Source organism: Equus przewalskii, chromosome 8 (assembly GCF_037783145.1).
Source record: "Equus przewalskii isolate Varuska chromosome 8, EquPr2, whole genome shotgun sequence".
NCBI lineage: Eukaryota > Metazoa > Chordata > Mammalia > Perissodactyla > Equidae > Equus > Equus przewalskii.
Window position 1 is genome coordinate 84905008 of NC_091838.1, and position 18904 is coordinate 84923911.

General features: G+C 57.0%; 2 protein-coding genes across 2 annotated transcripts; one reads left to right on the forward strand and one right to left on the reverse strand.

Moving 5' to 3' along the window:
• Positions 1-21: 21 nt before the first annotated feature.
• ZNF517 (zinc finger protein 517) lies at positions 22-12865 on the reverse strand. Its single transcript, XM_070632399.1, is given in 7 exon segments — positions 22-514; positions 711-4701; positions 4703-5367; positions 6124-6237; positions 6422-6548; positions 10255-10320; positions 12737-12865. Coding segments are annotated over 6 exon segments (1536 nt in total). The 5' UTR covers positions 12746-12865; the 3' UTR covers positions 22-514; positions 711-4146.
• Positions 12866-15720: 2855 nt separating this feature from the next.
• RPL8 (ribosomal protein L8) lies at positions 15721-18308 on the forward strand. Its single transcript, XM_070632414.1, has 6 exons — positions 15721-15896; positions 16129-16275; positions 16356-16497; positions 16710-16928; positions 17780-17895; positions 18116-18308. The coding sequence occupies exons 2-6, from the start codon at positions 16138-16140 to the stop codon at positions 18272-18274; spliced, it is 774 nt and encodes a 257-aa protein (XP_070488515.1). The 5' UTR covers positions 15721-15896; positions 16129-16137; the 3' UTR covers positions 18275-18308.
• The last annotated feature ends 596 nt before the right edge of the window (positions 18309-18904 follow it).

Sequence of the window (18904 nt, forward strand, 5' to 3'; positions counted from 1 at the left end):
GACGTGAAACTGCACGCTCCCTTATTACTTCAGTATTTCCTTTAATTCAGAACAGAAAAGACGGGATCTGCTCTTCCTGGTTTGGCTTGTTTTCCTCAGTGGGGACCGATGAGGAGAAGGCAGCCCTAAGGCTGAGCCTGTGCAGGGGTGGGGATGGGTCTAGAGGGAGGGACTCTGGAGCCTTCGTTTTCTCAAGCTCGGGAACATGAGCTCAGATCCCCGGTGGGGAACCTCCAGCAGCGAAGCTGGAGCCCTTCCCAGGGAGGAAGAGCGATGAAGTATGGACGCAGGACGCTGGGGAGAATGGAGATGGCCGTCATTCTTTGTCACACTCAATCTCACTGGGGGAGAAGCCCAGGAACATGGTTTGTGGGGCGGCAGTTTCTGGCACATTCACACGGAATGAAAGCTGAGAGGCTGCGTCTGTCTGCAGCAGAACCCGCAGAGCTCCTCTGGGAGGCTCCAGTTTTATGGTTTCTGTGAGGAACAGGTTCTGAAACCCATTCCTGGGATCCTGAGGAGAGAAAGGTGGGGAAGGTCACGACTGGCTGTAGCTGCACCACTGACAGGCTTGCAGGAGAATGCAGGGACAGAGCAAAGGGGCAGCCACCGTGGCCGGGGCGCCTGCTGAGACCTCCCCTGCCCAGGAGCCATCGGTACCCCAGGACCCTGTGTCAGCATGGGGAAACCCCAGAGTTCTCCTCACTCACCTTTCGCACAGAGTCGCCGATCCTCTTTAACTTGGACCTTGTAAACAGCACGGAAAACGCAGGCCTGGCAGCAGGTCCTGGTCTCCACTGTGTCGTATGCGGCAACCAGCTGGCTCTTCACCCCTGCCCAGGCAACCTGTCTCAGCTGAGGCTCCTGCGGGAATTCAGCACCGCGGACGGCGCCGGGCAACCTGGGCGGGATCCAGCAGGGAGGACACGGGCCTGGAGGGAACACGGGCCTCCGCCCGCAGAGTGCAGCAACTTGTGGCCACAGGAACGACTTTAGACTTTAGACAGCCTAAGGGACCTTTCATGTGGCATCTCGAAAACCAGACTTCCCTTTTCTTACCTCTTTGTCTGAGATCTTAGCCTGAGGGCAGTGGACAGGCCAAGGGCTAATTTTCAGACAGTTTCAGAGGCACCAGCTGCAGCCAGTGTGGCGTGGCAGGCTCCAAGTTAGTGGGAGCACAGCCGGCAGTGTGAGGAAGAACACGCTGGGCGGGAGAGCGAATGCTGCCCACTCACATTTGCTCCTCCAGGTTCACCCCTCTCCGACACCTGCCCCCGTCACCACCCAGGCCCATGTGGCCTCCTCAGTGGATTTTCATGACTGCTGGCTTCCAGCTGGGTCTGGCCAATGGGAGCCCTGGCAGGAGACTGGAGGGTGGGAAGGGAGTGAGGCCAGAACCCTGGAATCGCCTGGACACTGAAGCCTTGCAAAACCTCCAGTCCTGTGAGAGGACTAACATCTAAACCTGTAGGGACCTGGCTCTCAAGTTTATGGGACGTGCTAGCCAGCATTTACGGAAGGGCTCTGACTGCAGTGTCATGTGCATACCAAGTGGGCAGTGAGGTGACGTCCCCTCACGGGGGAACAACTGATCGCGCCAACGGCACATCCACACCACAGAGAACAAGCCAGCTCTGCTTGTGCCTGCCTGCAGGACACTGTCACCGACTCATGGGAAGGCCAAGGTGCAGAAAGTTGTGGATCAGGCAGGGTCCACCTGAGAAGCAGAACCAGCAGGAGATAAGTAGCTGCCGATTGTGAGGCTGCTAAGCAAGCGCAAAGTCCTCAGAACAGTGACTCGGGAGGGCAAGATCACCAGCTGATCCTTCTCCACAGGCAGGAGTCTCAGGGAAACTTTCTAAGCTTTTAAAGGCCTTCCAACTGACTAGGTCAGGCCCACCGAGATACTCTCTGATTAGCTTATAATCAACTATTTAGGTGCTTTAATCACATCTGCAGAATCCCTTCTCGGAATCAGCAGCACTCAAGTTGGTGTCTGCATAGTGGGGAGAAGGTGTCTGAATTACAAATGGCTGCTGCCTCCCTTCTGTCCCCATAGCCCACCTCTCCGGATCCACCTAAAGGGGATTCTGAGGGCTGTAGTTCAGCCCAGCAAGTCGACACATCAAAAGCCATCACAAACACATGCAGAATGATCCTGTCTCTAAAAACACGGACAGTTTGAATGTTTGAAATGCAGAGAGACCTGGAAGGAGCCGCCCAAACTGTTCGCAGTGGTGTCTGGGGAAGGAGCAGAGGGGTTCCTACTTCCTGTTTCTCTGTTGAGGCTCCCTTGCTGTTTTACTATAAATATGTATTACTTTAGTAACTTAACCAAAACAAGGAAAATGTTCTATAAAATCTTGGGGTGGGAAAGCCTTTCTAATCTTATCAGGACAGACAGTTTTGGCCACAGGGGAAATGTATTTTTCATATTAAAAACCTCATAATCAAAAGCAAAGAAAGAACCGGGGAAAACATTTGTAACATATCACTCCCTCAATTCTGAGATGCAGTTTTCCTTCCACCTCCCCACCCCCAGAGAAAACCTGTGGTTAGTATCACAATTGAGGAAATAGAGATATTAAGGGGAAGGGATCGGAACTCAACACAGAAGTCTTACAAACCCAATAAGAACAGGTGCAAGAGCTTACAGGGAATTCACTCATGAAAAGGCCAAGAAATGAAAATAAAAACAAGAATGGCATTTTTCATAATTAATGAAATGATTAAACACAGTCCTCCCCACTCCCAGTGCCCTTGACCTGCAAAGTCGGCATCCACCCCAAAGAAGTCGTCATGGATGCGACAGAGGTGCACCGTCCGCTGTGGGGTCGGGAACAGCGAAAATGTGGGAAGGGGACAGAGATCTGACGATAAGGGAGCTGCTAAACAAGCCACAGAAAATGGCGGGTGTGCTGGGCGTCTAATCAGCAGTGGGCACAAACTCCTAAGCAAAGCCTAATCCAATTCGTAACACCAGTATCTGCACATGCATTACAAACAGACCAAGCACACACACCAAACGTCACAGCAGCCAGCCCTGGAGAGGGGCGCAAAGGGCAACTTTTTACATTTCTTTTTTATAAGTTTCTGTATTTTTGAAACGTTCTATAACAACTTTGTATTCAGAAAAAAAAAACTTGTTAATTAAAAAACACTCATTCACGGGTCAGGCCCTTACCTTGGCTCAGGGTGGTGGCCTCCTCTCTGGCACACGTTCTGTAAGACGCTGCGGAAGCCTGTCAGTATTCTCGGGGGTCCTGGGGGTGCTGGTGGTGAGGAGGGGTCGCGAAGATGGCCTCCCTCACCAGCAAGTCCTCAGTGCCTTCTCCCCAGTGAGCACCTTCTGCTGACAGGCCCAGGGACAGCAGGCCATGCCAGCCTGGCTGGGGCTCGGGAGGTGCTGCCAGCAGCCCACAGACCCTCCTTGAGCCCTGGCCTCAGTCACCACCGCCCCTCTGGCCCTGGCTCAGTTACAAACCCTCAGCCTGCCCATGACTTCCAAACGTCCCCACTCCAGGCGCTGTGTGGACTCTAGTCCCGTGCCCCTCCCGCTCCCACCAGGTGGCTGGTGCCCCTGCAAACACGGTCTGACCTTGGACAATCCTAAAAACAAACGAGCCACCAAAGAAACAAGGTATCCATTTTTTCTGATCACAAGTCAGCATTTGGAAAACAGACGAGTGCAAAAGGAAAACACCCGCCCCCCAACCCCATGTGGTTTATTGGAGCCTGTGTGTATCCAGGCAGACCTGGGTGGTTCAGATGTGCTGCTCTTGGGGCTGGCCCCGTGGCCAAGTGCTTAAGTTCGCGCGCCCCGCTACAAGCGGCCGAGTGTTTCGTTGGTTCTAATCCTAGGCGCGGACATGGCACTGCTCATCAAACCACGCTGAGGCAGCATCCCACATGCCACAACTAGAAGGACCCACAACGAAGAATATACAACTATGTACTGGGGGGCTTTGGGGAGAAAAAGGAAAAAAATAAAATCTTTATAAAAAAGAAGTGCTGGGGACCTGTTCTGGCTCCGCTTCCCTCTCTGGCCAGCCTGAGAACAGCCCCAGCCACTCCTTCTCCGTCCAAGACAAATGCCCGCTGCACAGCCAAGCGGGAGGGTGGACTGGCTCTCTGCCTGTTGTCACCTCACCGGGCTGCCCAGCGGGGCACCAGCCCGCCCTCCCCACCTTCCTGGGAGCATTCTCGGCTGTGGACTTTCTGGTGCTGGATGAGGGCGGAGAGCCGGCTGCAGGCCCTCCCACAGGCGTGGCACCTGTGGGGCCGCTCACCGCTGTGCAGCCGGTAGTGCTCGCTCAGTGTGTAGCTCCTGCGGAAGGCCGTGCCACACTCCGTACAGGCGAAGGGCTTCTCCGTGGTGTGGGTCTGCTGGTGCAGAGTGAGGTTGGACTTGCGGCCGAAGGCCCGGCCGCACTCCCTGCACTCAAACGGCTTCTCGCCTGTGTGCAGCCTCTGGTGCAGGAGGAGCAGGGAGTTGTGTCTGAAGGGCTTCTGGCACACCAGGCACTCGTGGAGCCTGTCCCCCGAGGGGGCCTTCTGGGCCGCGCTGAGCAGGGGGCTCTGGCACCCGCCGTCTTTGCGGGGGCTCTCCTCGCCGTGCAGCCTGTGGTGTTTGCGGAGTGAGCACCCGCGGATGAATCGCTGCCCACACTGCGGGCACATGTAAGGCCTCTCCCCGCTGTGGGCACATGTAAGGCCTCTCCCCGCTGTGGAGGCGCCGGTGCTCCTTGAGGGTGAACCTGCGGCCGAAGGCCTGGCCGCACTCGCAGCACTCGTAGGGCTTCTCCCCCGTGTGGAACTGCTGGTGCTGCCGGAGCTGGGAGCTGCGCCCGAAGGCCTTGCCGCACTGGCCGCACTCGTAGGGCTTCTCCTCGGCGTGGACCCGGCCGCGCGCGGCCAGCTCGGTGCTCTGCCGGAACGCCTTGCCACACTCGCCGCACCGGTAGGGCTTCTCCTCGGTGTGGATCAGCTGGTGCCGCAGGAGGATGGAGCTCTGCTTGAAGGCCTTGCCGCACTCGGTGCACTGGTAGGGCTTGGCGCCCGTGTGGACAACCTGGTGCCTGAGCAGCAGCGAGTGGTACTTGAAGGCCTTGCCGCAGGCGCACCGGTGCGCTCTCTTTCCAGCCACGGCCGCAGGGCCAGGGCAGAGCCGTCCTTCCTCCAGGGCGGCAGGGGCCGCGCCATACTCCCCTGGAGGGCCGCCTGACCCCTCCTCAGGACTGCCGTTCAGTACAGGTAAGCCGGGGTCCCCCCCGGGGCGTCGCCCCCAAACTGTGCCCAACAGTCCCGCCTGCTTAGAGGACACTCTCCTCAGGGAAGACTCCTTGATCCTAGCCTCCATCCTGGAACCTAGAAGCATGGACAGAAAACGGAAGGATGACCTGACCTCTATACTCACAAGAGGAACTTATTGATTTAAGACAGAATCTTGACGTCAAAGAACCAGGGAGGTCTGAGAACTTCTTGCAAGAAGCTTTAAGATCAAGGTTCCAGTGAGAAAGGGGCAGGAGAAGGGAGACTAAGAAGGGCTTCAGCACTGTGGGAGGCTGGCTCCGGTGGGGGGGGTTCTCAAGGAGGGAGGGGAGGGAGGGGGAGGGCACTGGCTTGTCCCAAAGGAGTGGGATGCAGGCCAGGTGCAGGGGCAGGACATGTGGGATGCCCCTGTCCTTTGCTCCCCCTCCCTCAGGGCATGCACCCACAGTCCATTCACCCAGGACATGGGGTGCTGCCTGTGCGGGCTCCAAGGATGGAGGCCACCGCTCCTCCCTTTTGGCAGCTCTGTAGCCCCCCGCTCAGCCCTGGCTCTCGAGCCATGGGGAACCAGGAGAATCAAAGCAGCTCCAGGGTCTCCCTGCTGGGTCCTCCCCACACAGCCACTGCCCACACAGACCTGGCCTGACACCTCGGGGCACTGGGATGGATGCTCACACACTCGGGTTCCTTACAGAGGTTAGTCCTGGGTGACTCTGGACCACAAGGGAGGCGTTTAGTAGGAAATTTGGCTCTGCTGTGAGAAACTAAACACACAGCCCTCCCAGTGTGTAAGCACCCAGGGGCCTGCAAGGAGCTATGCGGAGGCCGGGCCTCCGTGTGCCTCTCACTCACCTGGGCACAGGCTGGCCCTTGTCTCTCGCTTCTCAGCCACCTGCAGAATCAAGGCCCCTGGCTCCTCTCCTTGCTCCAAGAGGGAGATCAGCGCTGGTTTGGCGACAAGACAGCCTAGTGCAGGGAGAACAGCACGAGTCAGAGAGCAGGAGGGAGGACACCCAGCTGCTGGCGCCCCTCCAGCCCCCTCCCTGAACGCTGGACTTTGCCTTTGGAAAGGAACCAACTCCCCAGCATGGCTGGTGGAAGAGGCAGGTGGTCTCTGAGTCCAGCCCCAGGATGGACTGGGGAGCCTCACCCAGGGAGGCCACGTGCCCGTAGTTCTCCAGCATCACGTCCCTGTACAGCGCCCGCTGGTCCGGAGCCAGGCAACTCCACTCTATCCTTGTGAAGTACACGGCCACATCCTCGAACACAATGGCCTCCTGCAACCACAGATCCTACTGTCCACGGCTGTCTGGGCAGGAGATGAGGAGGCCATGTCAAGAACACTCAGGGGACCTGATCAGCTCTGGGCGTCAAGGCCTGTGTGTGTGGTCACTGCTGTACCCTCAGGGGCTGGCACAGAGGGAACAACTCAACACTCTCCAGGGAGGGGCAGTCCCGCTGCCATGAAGCCACAGGTGGAGTGGGAGATGACCCTGGCCTCATGCTTGTTTGTGGGCTGTCAGGGACGTGGGGAGGGGGCACCTCAGAGATGCTGGTGGCCGAGCCTCCAGCCCAGTTCTCAGCTCCCAGTCGAGGCCAAAGGCTGTGTGACCAAGGAAGGGCTGACCAGTCACACCAGGGTGGAGGCAGGCATTGGGGAAGGACAGGGACCCTGCCCTTGCCAGCCAACCCTAGTAGCTTGGGCGCAGGATGCTCCAGGCAGCCCACTTCTGCCCAAAGCCTTGGCAAGGAGTCAACAGAGCCACTGCGAGGCTGTGAAGGGAGGAGGCCAACCCTTGGCTTGCAGACTCCATCCCGTGAACTCCCTGCAGGAGTGGGAGTGACGTGGATGGGCCTGGGGCTCCCTGGGAAGGTACTCAGAGCTGAGAAGCTAAGGCTCCAAGCAGAGGCCCACCTGGGGTTCGGGCGTCGGGAGTGGCACCGCCATTCCAGGGTCTCCGCCGGGGAAGGCGCTGGGGACAGTGAGTGCTGAGTGGAAGGAGCCCAGGCCCAAGGGCCACCCACCCTCGTCCCCCCAGAAGGACCATCCAGACTCAAAAGAGACAGGAAAGGGTGAGACACGGGGCAAGAACATCTCCCCCAGAGACCTCCTTCCAAACCCAGGAGCTCAAGTGTCTGTCCACCACCTCCCTCCTGCCCCAAGAAGAAGCCGTACCAAGACCTGCTCACCCACATGGCTCCACCCCCCGACTCCTTCCAACCTTCCCATGAAGGCCTTCTGGAACGATGATATTCCGTTTAAAATGCCACCCACACCCCAGAATCTCTACCCTCAATCCTTGCTTTATTTTTCTTCACAGCACCTATGTCACCTGCCTTATGTCAACTTACTTGCTTCTTAGACAAGGCCTGCGGTCTGGTTATTCATGCTGTACCCCCAGAGGCTGGGGGAGGGCCTGGCACCCAGCATGTGCTCAGCAAGGATTTGTAGAGTAAATGAGTGGATCCATGATGTAGGTGACTCTGCAACCAGTAAGACCATGTTGTGGAAGATGAGAAAATGTTCTTACTACTTTATTATGTGAAACAAGACTATAAGCAGAAAAATAAACCTGGCAGCACATACCCCAGCACATTAACTCTAGTTTCTTCTGGGGTCATAGAATTATGGGTGCTTCTTATTTTCCTTCTTCCCGTTTTTATGATTCCTCCAAGACTTATTTACAAATGTGTGTTGCCTCTGTGGTTGGGGAAAAGTTATTTAAAATCCAATAAATACAATTTTGCTCTGGCCAGGTGTTTGCAGAGAAGGCACCAGGCCCTGGTCTCAGTGCCCCTCCCCCGACAGACACTTGAGCTCCTGGGTTTGGAAGGAGGTCTCTGGGGGATCCTCCTCTGTGGGGTTTGAGCCTCCTAAGTAGTTAACACTTTGTGAAATGACATCCCACTTAGGCATCAGTTAACAGAAAGCTTGCAGTTACGATGCCATGAGGTGACATTTGGTAGGAGAGCCCTTTTAACATGAGAGTACAATGGCTACTGAGGATGATCTGAGACGCTGGGCAGACAGCAGACTGCAAAGCACACCACTGCCAGCCGACCCCCACTGGGCTGTCTGTCCAGGGCAGTCTGAGGGCAGGACCTGCCTGGACCATTGCTGCGGCTCCTGCTGACGGATGGATCTGCCGTCCTCTTCACCCCGACAAGGCCACCAGAGCATCTCAGGGGAAGACCTAGCCCACACACCATTGCCCACTGCTGGGAGGGGAGGTCTCCATCACTGGTTCTTGTTTGCTCGTATCTGGGGAGTGCATGTCCTCAGGGAGGAGCCGCCCAGTTAGAGGGGAGAAAACCTGCTTTTACTTCTACCTCTGGAATCAGGAAATAGTCTTTAATCAGAGGAAAACAGTGCTGGGTTGAGAATGTTGGGAGGGAAAATATCAAGGGGAGGGGACTGCTAACTTAGATGGAGGATCAGGGGGTGCTTTTGGGGAAATTACATTTGATTGGGGCCTGGAGGACCAGCAGGAGTCATTTATCCCTTCAATTTAGAACAAAACTTCTGTTCCAGAGGCACCCTGCCCAGCTGCCTCTCTTGCCCGCTTGCTCCCTACACTGGAGCCAGGCCGGCCTTCTGTGCGTTAACGCAAGCCAGCCAAGGCCATTCCGGTGCAGTTCCTTTCACCTCCAAGTTTCTTCTAAGGGATTGGCAAGGCCTCTTGGCCACCAGGTTTCACTTGAGATGTTAACCCCTTGCAAAGGCCTTCCCTGAGCACCCATAGCTGCCCTGACCCCGCATCTCTCACAATCCTAACCCCTTGGTTTATTTTCTTCAAACCCCTTGTCACGATCGAAATCTATTTGCTTACTGTCTCGCCTCTACTACAACACATGCTCCGTGAGCCCAGGCCCGCGGAGAGTCCTCTGGACATGGTGCGTTCTTCCTAACTGCTCACGGAGTGTCTGCCGTCCAACCCGTGACTCAGCCGGGGCGGGAGAGAGCCGCACGAGCAAGACGGCGCCGGGCGGGCAGTCTCCGCGGGAACCGAGGCGGGGCCGCAAGGGGACCGCCGGCCAGCGCCTGCTGCTCCCAGCGGGCGCGCCGAGGGGACGGGAACCCGAACAGAACCGGCCCTCCCGCCTGCCTCGCAGCCTCGGCTCTGCGCGACCACCGGGCTCCGGGGACGCGGACGCAGGGCCCGGCCCGCACGCCTCTTGCCCAGCCTGGGGAAGGGGGCCCGGCCCCTCCGCCAACCGGAACCCCCAAAGCCAGAACCCAGGGAGAAGCGAGGGCCGGGCGGGCCGCAGCTCCAGCTGGGCCGGAGTCGGAGGATGGGCGGCAGCACCAGCTCCGCGGCCAGCCCAACTCAACCGGGGCCTCCACCCGGGACAGCACCGGGAGGAGCCCGGCGCTCCCGGCCCAGACCCGCTGTTCCGGCCCGCCCCCGCAAACGGCCGCAGCACCGCTCTAGGATGCTCGGAGAAACGCGCCTCTATGGTGCCCTCCGCCGCCTGGGTAGAGGGGCGGGGTTCTCGCGAGAGCCGCAGCGGGTTAGGGACGCGGGGCCGGGCCGGGTCCAGCCAGCCAGGTCTGAGGGTACCGGGCGTGGGCCCGAAAGCTTGGTGCCCCGTGGAGCAGATGCCTTCCCAGAGACCTCTAGAAATCCGGGGGGCGGGACAGACGTGCAGCATCATTCTAGGGAGCCCGGTTCTGAGGCAGTGCCCTCCCTTTTAATTTTTGTTTTTAAAGATTTTTCCTTTTTCTCCCCAAAGCCCCCCGAAACATAGTTGCATATTTTTTTAGTTGTGGGTCCTTCTGGTTGTGGCATGTGGGACGCCGCCTCAGCGTGGCTCGATGAGCGGTGCCATGTCCTCGCCCAGGATCCCAACAGCGAAACCCTGGGCCGCCACAGCGGAGCACGTGGACCCAGCCACTGGGCCACCGGCCGGCCCTGGTTTTGAAATAATCTTGAAACCCCCCGCAAGCCCCGAAGGTGGTAGAGAGGTCCTGGCCGTCCTTACCCGCTTCCCCGCTTTGTGAAAAGCTCCGCAGGGTGCCGAAGTCCTGCTCCAGCTGAGTCCAGGTTCCTGAGGGAGGGACGGAGTCGGCGCAGTGAGAGGAGAGGTGGGACTTGAGTCGGTGTAATCAAGTCTAACTTTACTGTGCACAAGTGTCAGTTTTTATATTTTTCAGGATTAGTACAGAAATAGCTCTACAAATATTCTCAGAGAGATAAGGAAGTAAAAGCGAGCACAAGAATATGTATTAGCATTCCATTCTATAGAGCATAAGGTTAATGATCGTCTTCTCTGCAATTAACTATTGTTTATTGTCTCTAAGCTAAAAGAGATAGGTACCTTTGATGCAGGTTCGGTGAGCCGAGGAGTCGAAAGAAAGATTTCTTAGACTCTCAAGATCTGGCAGTAGTGCTCTTTTATTTAGAGAATAGTGTGGAATAGCATGGGGACAGGGCCCATGGGCAGGCAGAGCAGCTGCTGCTGCCCCCGCTGGCATGGGGACGGGACCCATGGGCAGGCGGAGCTGGTGCGTGGGGACAGGACCCACGGGCGGTCAGAGCTCCTACTGCTGCCTGGGGACAAGACCCATGGGCAGTGAAGAGCTGTAGGCATGGGGGCAGGACCCATGGGCAGTGAAGAGCTGTCAGGCATGGGGGCAGGACCCATGGGCAGTGAAGAGCTGCTGCTGCTGCTGCAGGCATGGGGACAGGACCCATGGGCAGTCAGAGCTCCTGCTGCTGCCCTGAGTTGAGGGTTAGGGCTAATTTTATAAGGCATGGGTACGTGACTTATTTTTACTGGAAAAAGAAAAGATGATGTAAAAAGTCATTAAATGATTTCAGTGCAGATGGGGTCTGGTTATTGTATAGTCATATAACTTTAGATATGAATCTGGCCATATAGATCGGCAGGTAGGTGAGGATGCCCTGGGCTTCTCTCCCTGGGGCAGCCCTAATTCATACCATAAAAAAAATCCACTGGGTCATATAGTTTGGCATGTAGGCCAGGTCACCTTGGGCTTCTCTAGCTTGGGCAGCCTTAATCCACATCACCTTGACATCTGTTGTAATTCATGGTAAAGTTAAATCAAAGAGAGAAGGTCCAGACCTCTGGACAGGACAGCATTCCGTCTGTTTACGTCCTGGGGGAGCCACCCCTGCCTCCCTCAATCATCCACGCCATTAGTGTAGATGGTTAATGGGAACAAAAGGCAACTCCTGGGTATCTTATCCCCAGGGCCAAGTGCGTTCTCAGGGGGTAGTTAAGATTCTTTACATTCCCGCGTCCCTTAGGGGGTGAAAGCATTCCTTTGCCTTTCAGGAGGTAGGGCTAATTGTCCCTTGAGCACACTGCCCAGAGAAAATATCATTTTGCTAGTAAGGTATCAGGCTGAAAAGCTAAGTTAAACTATATATCTTCAAGAATAAAAAGCAGAAACAAGTATAGTCATAACCTTGATAGAAAGCATGCATACATTTCAGAAAATATCAGGGGTGTCGGCCGGCCATTCTTCACGGAGGGGCATCCCTGCGCCCCTTGGCCCTTCTCAGCCCGGACCCTGTCAGACGGCTGTATAGGCGTCGGTAACAGGGCTCCTGGCAGCACAGTCCTGTCTGTCCGCCTTTTCTGAGACGCACAAGACATGCTTCACATTGTGACCCAGCGCATGCGTTCCTCTATATTTATGGATACATTAATAAAAAAGCCCTTACAAAACCGTTTACTCTTATGATATGCCGCGCAATCTCAAATATTTTTCTTTAAATGTTTTCTCATTTAAAAAAGTGCAAAGGCAGGGACTAAACCTTTTTGAAGACAGGGAACACATATTAAGCTGAAATCTACTAGGCCACAAAAGCAGCATCTACATTGCAGGGAAGCATCAGCATACAAACTACATTATCTAAAAATAAAACATTAAATTTAGATATGGTTAGTTTAAAGAAATATTCTATGTTTGTAAACTAGCAACCTAGTAAATAACTCAGGATAAAGAGAAAATAATATAGAACACTACAACATACATAGAATTGAAAGAGAATGAAAGCACTTTGCAGGATACTTAGAGGGAAATTAACATATATCATATATATAATATGCATATATATATATAAAACCTTTCAGCACATATATTCAACTACTGCAAACATGCATGAAAGAACCAATTGTTTTTGTTGCGTTAAATTTTGTTCTGTTTGTCTCAAGATGCATATTTTCTTTCACTTTTATTTGGGATATATCTATATACCCATACATGATATATGATACATGATATATATTATATATATATGAATTTCTGTTTACTCCAATTTTACCCCAAATATTAGCTGGGCTCCCCTTTTCTTCCTTGGAGATAAAGGCTTGGACCGCATCCCTTCCACGGCTTTTGGAGGTCTGAAGACCTCCCAGGAATTTTTATCAGTTCGCATGCACACTTTTAAAAAAGTTTTTAGAAGTAGAATACACAGAAAGGAATTACAAATACCTTCAGCATACAGCAGAGGAATCCTCACACCCTGAATGCCTGTGAAACGAGCACCCTGTCGACAAGCTGACTGTGCCCAGGACCTTGAAGCCTCCTGGGGCTCCCTTCTGGTCACTTTCTCAGACCGCCTCTCCTGTCTGCGCCTGAGTGTGGCCACTCTGTGACTTCTACAGCCCTGGTGACTTTGTGTGTTCACTCATTTAACCCTCACAGTAACCCTATGAAATAGTATTACTCTTCCCATATTAAAGATGATGAGAGCATAGTGTTCTGTTATTTGCCTGAGGGCAGCTCATGCTGGGGGTGAGGAGCCAAGCAGAACAAGACAGAAGAGGGTTATGGTTATGTGCGTTTACACCAAATTACTCCTGTGTGTATGTGACAAGAAACGTTTAAAGAACAACTTTAAAAGGAAAAGCAAATCATTTCTAAGTAAGTTTGAAATGCAGGGAAGAGGTGACCTTGGGTGGCAGGAGAGAGAGGGTGCCCCAGCTGACCAGCATAGGCAAAAGCACTTTGTGGAGGGGGGCATTTGGGGGCAGAGGCAGATGAGCCCCTCTCAAAGGCCAGAGAACCCCATCCCCAGTGTGGCTGCCCCCACCCAGAGTGACCACCATCCTTGGGTCACCCCGTTCTGCACAGCCCGTTTTATGCCAGGCTTAGTGGCCTCATGTGTAGGATGACATTTAGGCCAGCAAGATGAAGCTGAGTAACAGGTCTCTGGACTGTGGGGAGATGCCAGCCAGGACGCCTGTCTCTGCAAGGACAGACGCACAGAGCACGAGGCAGAGGCATGATAAAAATCGGGTGGGTGTATGCACCTCCCGGAGCCCCAGCACTGGCTGTCCTCCCTTGAGTCCACACCTGCCACCTCCAGGAGGGCCTCAGGGAAGAGCCCCCGTGAACAAGCCCCCCAGAGCAGCACTTCTCAAGGCTTCCTTTGGCCCAGGGTCCCCAGTGGGAGCTCACAGTTGCCAGACACCCCCTGGGGCTCCTGGGCGCACACGGGTGCCTGTCTCACTGCAGACTGTGGGCCTGACCATCTCTGTGGCAAGGCCCTGGACCCACATCTTGCAGTAGGCCTGGTCAGCCTCCTGGCTGCATCCAGCTCAGGGGCAGAGGGGGAGTTGGGGGCTCTGATCTCCCATACCCCATTCCAGGGACCTGTGGGACCTTCTCAAGGACCCCACAGCCCAAGTGTCCAAGCACTGTCCCCACCTCCGTCCCACTCTCCTTCTGCCCTTCTGGTCCTCTGGGTCTATCCCAGGCTGACCCCAGAACACCTTACTCTGTCCCAAGGAGGCCCAGGTATCCCTCAGCCTCTGGCCCTGCTGTGGGCTGTGCTGCCTCCTGATCCCCTATCCCTGCCAACCCCCAGCTCTGTTGCCTCTCATGGGGCCTCATGCACCAGCCCCTTCTGCTCCCCAGTGGCTTCAGCACATGGCCACATGCCCCAGCCCGCTCCTGTCACCTTCTCATGGTGTCATTCTTGCCTCTGCTCCTGCAAGGCTTACCTGACTGCACTGGTGCTAGCAAACATACCACCCCAGAGTCCATGGGGCAAGCCTCTCCACCCACTGGGACCCCTGCCCTCACTCCCTCCCTACCTTGTTGGCTCTCCCTCCACCGCCTCACCTGCACACTCAGGACTCTCCCGTCCCCGCCTGCTGACAGTTCTCACTCAGATATGGGCCCTACTTCCTTTTCTGCTAACTCCAGGGACCCTCCCCTGCAGGACCCTTCCCACTCCTCACCGGCTCACTCCAGGAAGCCCCCTATCTGAAGCACGGGGCCCTGAAGGAAACTTGCACTTCATCTCCAGCTCAGAACCCCCTCCCCACAAGCTGCTCACTTTCTCAGCTCCAACCCCACCCACCTCCTCCCGACAGGGTTCTGGGCAGGGTTTCTCATCCAGTCTCCTTGTCCTAGTTCTCTCAGCGTGTGACCTCGTCCATCCCCTCCTTCTTCCCGGTCCCTAGGACCCCCAGCTTTGCTTTCCTCATTTCGCAGGCTGGCTTCCCCTCCTCCGTCTGCCTGCAGAGAGCATGGTATAGCAGGGCAGGGGGGCAGTTCTCCTCCTACCTGGGGGCTCACCCATCCCAATGAGACTCCAGGACCTCTGCTGTCGCCCAGTCTGTCCGCGGCTCCGACGGCAAACCCACGGACGACCACGCCCCGCCTCGGTCCCTCGAGGCAAAGACCAAGATCCCCCTGGCTCTCTCCCCAATACCCACATCCAGGTACGGCCGCTCTGACCCCTCCGAGGACGCACGAGGGCACAAAGCCCACGTCCTCCGAGCGAGAGTCAGACATTTGCTATCTGTTCTCCAGACCCTCCTCTTCTCACTCCATAAACCACCATGTTACCTGAATTGGCCCAGGCTTCCCTTGAGTGGGCTCTCACCCTGGGAGGAGGCCCTCACTCTACCCCTCCAAAGGGGCTCTAGGCCTCCAAGGGGGCCCTCACCCCACAGGGGGTCCCTCTACTTCTCCAAAGGGATGCACACGCTACTCCTCCAAGGGGGCCCTCACTCTAGCCCTGCAAGGGGACCCTTACTTTAGCCCTCAGCGGGCCCTTGTTCTCCAAGGGGAGCCCCGCTGTAGCCCTCCGAGGAGACCCTCGGTCTAACCCTCCTAGGGGGCCGCCACCCGAGCCCTAAGAGGACTCTCACTGTACCCCTACAAGGGGTCCTCGCCCTACAGTGGGGCTCTCACCAGGCTAAAACGGGTGCTCCCAACCCCGGGCTCAGTCGGGGGCCGCGCGATCCTGGACAAGTCACTCAACCTCTAGGAGCCTCCTAGCCCGCTCGGTGGGGCACCCCCAGCTCCCAAGAGGCGACTGTGACGGCTGGGCGCACCTTAACCCTCCTCCCGTGGCTCGCCCACACCACGGACCCGAGACGGAATAGGCGCCTCCAGGACAGACTAAAGGACCGTTGGCGCAGCTGACCCAGCCTCCGTCACCCCGTGCGCCTGCGCAGAGACCCCGGCCGCGGTGGAGCGGCTACGGGCACCCGCTGTGAGGACTACAGGTCCCGGCGTGCAGTGCGCTCGCGCCCGCGTCGCTTGCCCGGAAGGTCGAGGGGCTCTCGGCCCCGCCCCGGAAGATAAGGCGAGTCGCGGGAGTCCTGTTTCCTCTTTCAGCCGCGCTCGGCAGCAGGTAGGATGTTTTTGTGGCGCGGCGGCCCTGGACCCATCCGCTGCCATCCGGCTCCATCCGCCACCTTGGGGCCCACGTTAGACCCAGCCGACACCCGAGAGGGCGCATGGCCGTGGATGGGGTCGCGGAGGGGGCTGGGGGCTGGAGGGAGGAGCCGGGGTGGCGGGGGCCCCCACCCTCGGGGTGGCCGGGCGCCTGAGCCGGCCGGTCGCTGACCGTGAGCCGCCTGCAGATCGCCGCCATGGGCCGCGTGATCCGGGGGCAGAGGAAGGGCGCCGGCTCCGTGTTCCGCGCGCACGTGAAACACCGCAAGGGCCCCGCGCGCCTGCGCGCCGTGGACTTCGCCGAGCGGCACGGCTACATCAAGGGCATCGTGAAGGTGCGGGCGCCTGCTGGGCGGGGGTCGGAGGAGCGCGGGGCGCAGGCCGGGACCCACGCTCACGCCCCCTCGGCCCGCAGGACATCATCCACGACCCGGGCCGCGGCGCGCCTCTCGCCAAGGTGGTCTTCCGGGACCCGTACCGGTTTAAGAAGCGGACGGAGCTGTTCATCGCCGCTGAGGGCATCCACACCGGCCAGTTCGTGTACTGTGGCAAGAAGGGTGAGCCTCGCGCCGCGGCGGGGGGCGCCTGAAGAGGCTCACCTGGTGAGGCTTGCGTGGCCGGAGAGGTGGAGGAGCGGCTGGACGTTGATGCTGCGCGGGCCGTTATGGGGGGCTGCCGAGGGTGGGTGGGTTTGCTTTGCATTTGGGTAGTGGGGGTCAAGATAGGCGGCCTCGCTGTGCTGACTGCCGCGTGCTGCTTCGCCTTGCAGCCCAGCTCAACATCGGAAACGTGCTCCCGGTGGGCACTATGCCCGAGGGCACCATCGTGTGCTGTCTGGAGGAGAAGCCTGGTGACCGGGGCAAGCTGGCCCGAGCCTCCGGGAACTACGCCACCGTCATCTCCCACAACCCCGAGACCAAGAAGACGCGAGTGAAGCTGCCCTCGGGCTCCAAGAAGGTCATCTCTTCGGCCAACAGAGCTGTGGTCGGTGAGTGGCAGGTGGCAGTCGAATGCTGGGGGCTGCCTGTTAACAGCCAGCAGCTAGACCCTGGCCCCCAACTGCCTGTCCACTGATGCGTGGGCTCTGAGTTCCAGCACCTGTGTAGTCTCTGAGTTAGAGAATCTGCAGAGCGGCCACCCTAGTGCCTCCCTCCCCGCTGGTCAGACGTTGACTGAGGCTGGACTGAGCCAGCTGGGGCTTCTCAGGCAGACTGGTCTGCACTGTGGGGTAACTCGGATACAGGTGATTCCTGCTTTTGCCCAGTTGGCTAGTAATATCTTAAAAAAATGTGATTCCTGAAAACCACTCACTAAGTGTGTTGAAGGATTTGAACCCAGCTTTGTTGATTTTGCTGTTTGATAGCATTCTTGAATCCCCGTGGCAATCTCAGTCCTGCATGGGGGAGACTTTTGAGGGTAGAGTCGTAGAATATACAGAACTGTGGCTGAGATGTAGCAGACTGTCAGCCATCCTCTTGGAGGGTGTTCAGAGGTTGAGGGACCTCCCAGTGTCAGATGGTCGAGCAGGGAAGGGCTTCTCTGAAGAACCAGGGGTTGAGATAGGCATTCCAGATGCTTGCTAGAGGCCTGCCTTGGCTGCACCGCGGAGCCTGAAGAAATTTGCCGTAAGCTGACAGTTTCCTTGGTGGTACAGTTGCAAGGCGGTACTGAAGTTCCTGGGAGCCGCGTGATGCTGTATGACAGTACAGAGAGGGTAATTAGGATAGGGGATGGGGCCCTGGCAAGGACCCAGCAAGGGCTGTTCTGCCTGATGGGAGGGTTCTGCAGTGCTGGGCAGGGTGTGATTCACCTCCCTGAGGTACCCGATCTCCCCAATAGGTGTGGTGGCTGGAGGTGGCCGCATTGACAAACCCATCCTCAAGGCTGGCCGTGCCTACCACAAATATAAGGCAAAGAGGAACTGCTGGCCGCGTGTGCGGGGTGTGGCCATGAACGTAAGTAGCCAAGAAACAGGCAGTGGGGTATTCAGGGTACAGGGGCCATGAGGCTGGGGGGACAGGTTCTTTCCTGGAGTGTTCCTCGCTGGTAGGGGATCTGTAGTGAGGCTCTGGGCAGTGGTTTGTAGGCAGAGGCTGGTTGGTTGTGCCCTTCCCCAAGCTCTCCTGAGGTAGGTTGGGGCCTCCCTGATGTGACACCGTCTGCTTCTGCCTGCAGCCTGTGGAGCATCCCTTTGGAGGTGGCAACCACCAGCACATCGGCAAACCCTCCACCATCCGCAGAGATGCCCCTGCTGGTCGCAAAGTGGGTCTCATCGCTGCCCGCCGGACCGGGCGTCTCCGGGGAACTAAGACTGTGCAGGAGAAAGAGAACTAGTGTTGGGGGCTCAATAAAGTTGGTCCTTCCTCCACTGAGCTGTGTTTGCCTGTGGTCTCAGAGGGTGGGATTCCTAATGGGCCAACTGCTACAGAGCCCCTGGTATAGGGAGCAGGGACATCGGGAGATGTACCAGTGAACAGTGGGAGCTCCGGAGAGAGCAGGTGGGCGTGCCGGTGGTTTCACATCTTACCTCTGGAACCTCTCACCACCCTGCCTATGGAGCAGAGAAGCCCACCCCTGAGGAATGGAGCCACCATACTTGCATTCGTTAACTTGGCTTGAGCACTTGGAGAATTTAGGTGAGAGTGGATGTTGGACTCCTAAAGCCACAGTTTGGGAGGCAAAGAAGGTGTGCTGCAGTGGGAGGGCCAGGACCGAGCCAGGCTGAGTTCTCAGCACAAATGGGGTCTGTGGCCCACAGCACTTTACTGCAAACTTTGTGACAAGTTGTTGAAAGTTGATAGGATCAGGGCAGACTTGGCACTAAGGTGCGAGTGGAGGCCCCCAATGCCTTAGGACCAGAATGTTCTCTTCCCAGAGGCCAGCCAGAGCCCCAGGCCCTAGTGGTTCCCCTCGTGAGCCAACAGGAAAGTGGAGTTGTAGGTGACTGCCTTTGACTGCTCGTGT

Bases quoted from the DNA above. Each gene is read 5' to 3' on its own strand.
- RPL8 (XM_070632414.1), top strand. From the start codon at position 16,138: ATGGGCCGCGTGATCCGGGGGCAGAGGAAGGGCGCCGGCTCCGTGTTC. The intron at 16,498-16,709 runs GTGAGCCTCGCG...TTCGCCTTGCAG, and splicing joins CGTGTACTGTGGCAAGAAGG to CCCAGCTCAACATCGGAAAC. The intron at 16,929-17,779 runs GTGAGTGGCAGG...TCTCCCCAATAG, and splicing joins GGCCAACAGAGCTGTGGTCG to GTGTGGTGGCTGGAGGTGGC.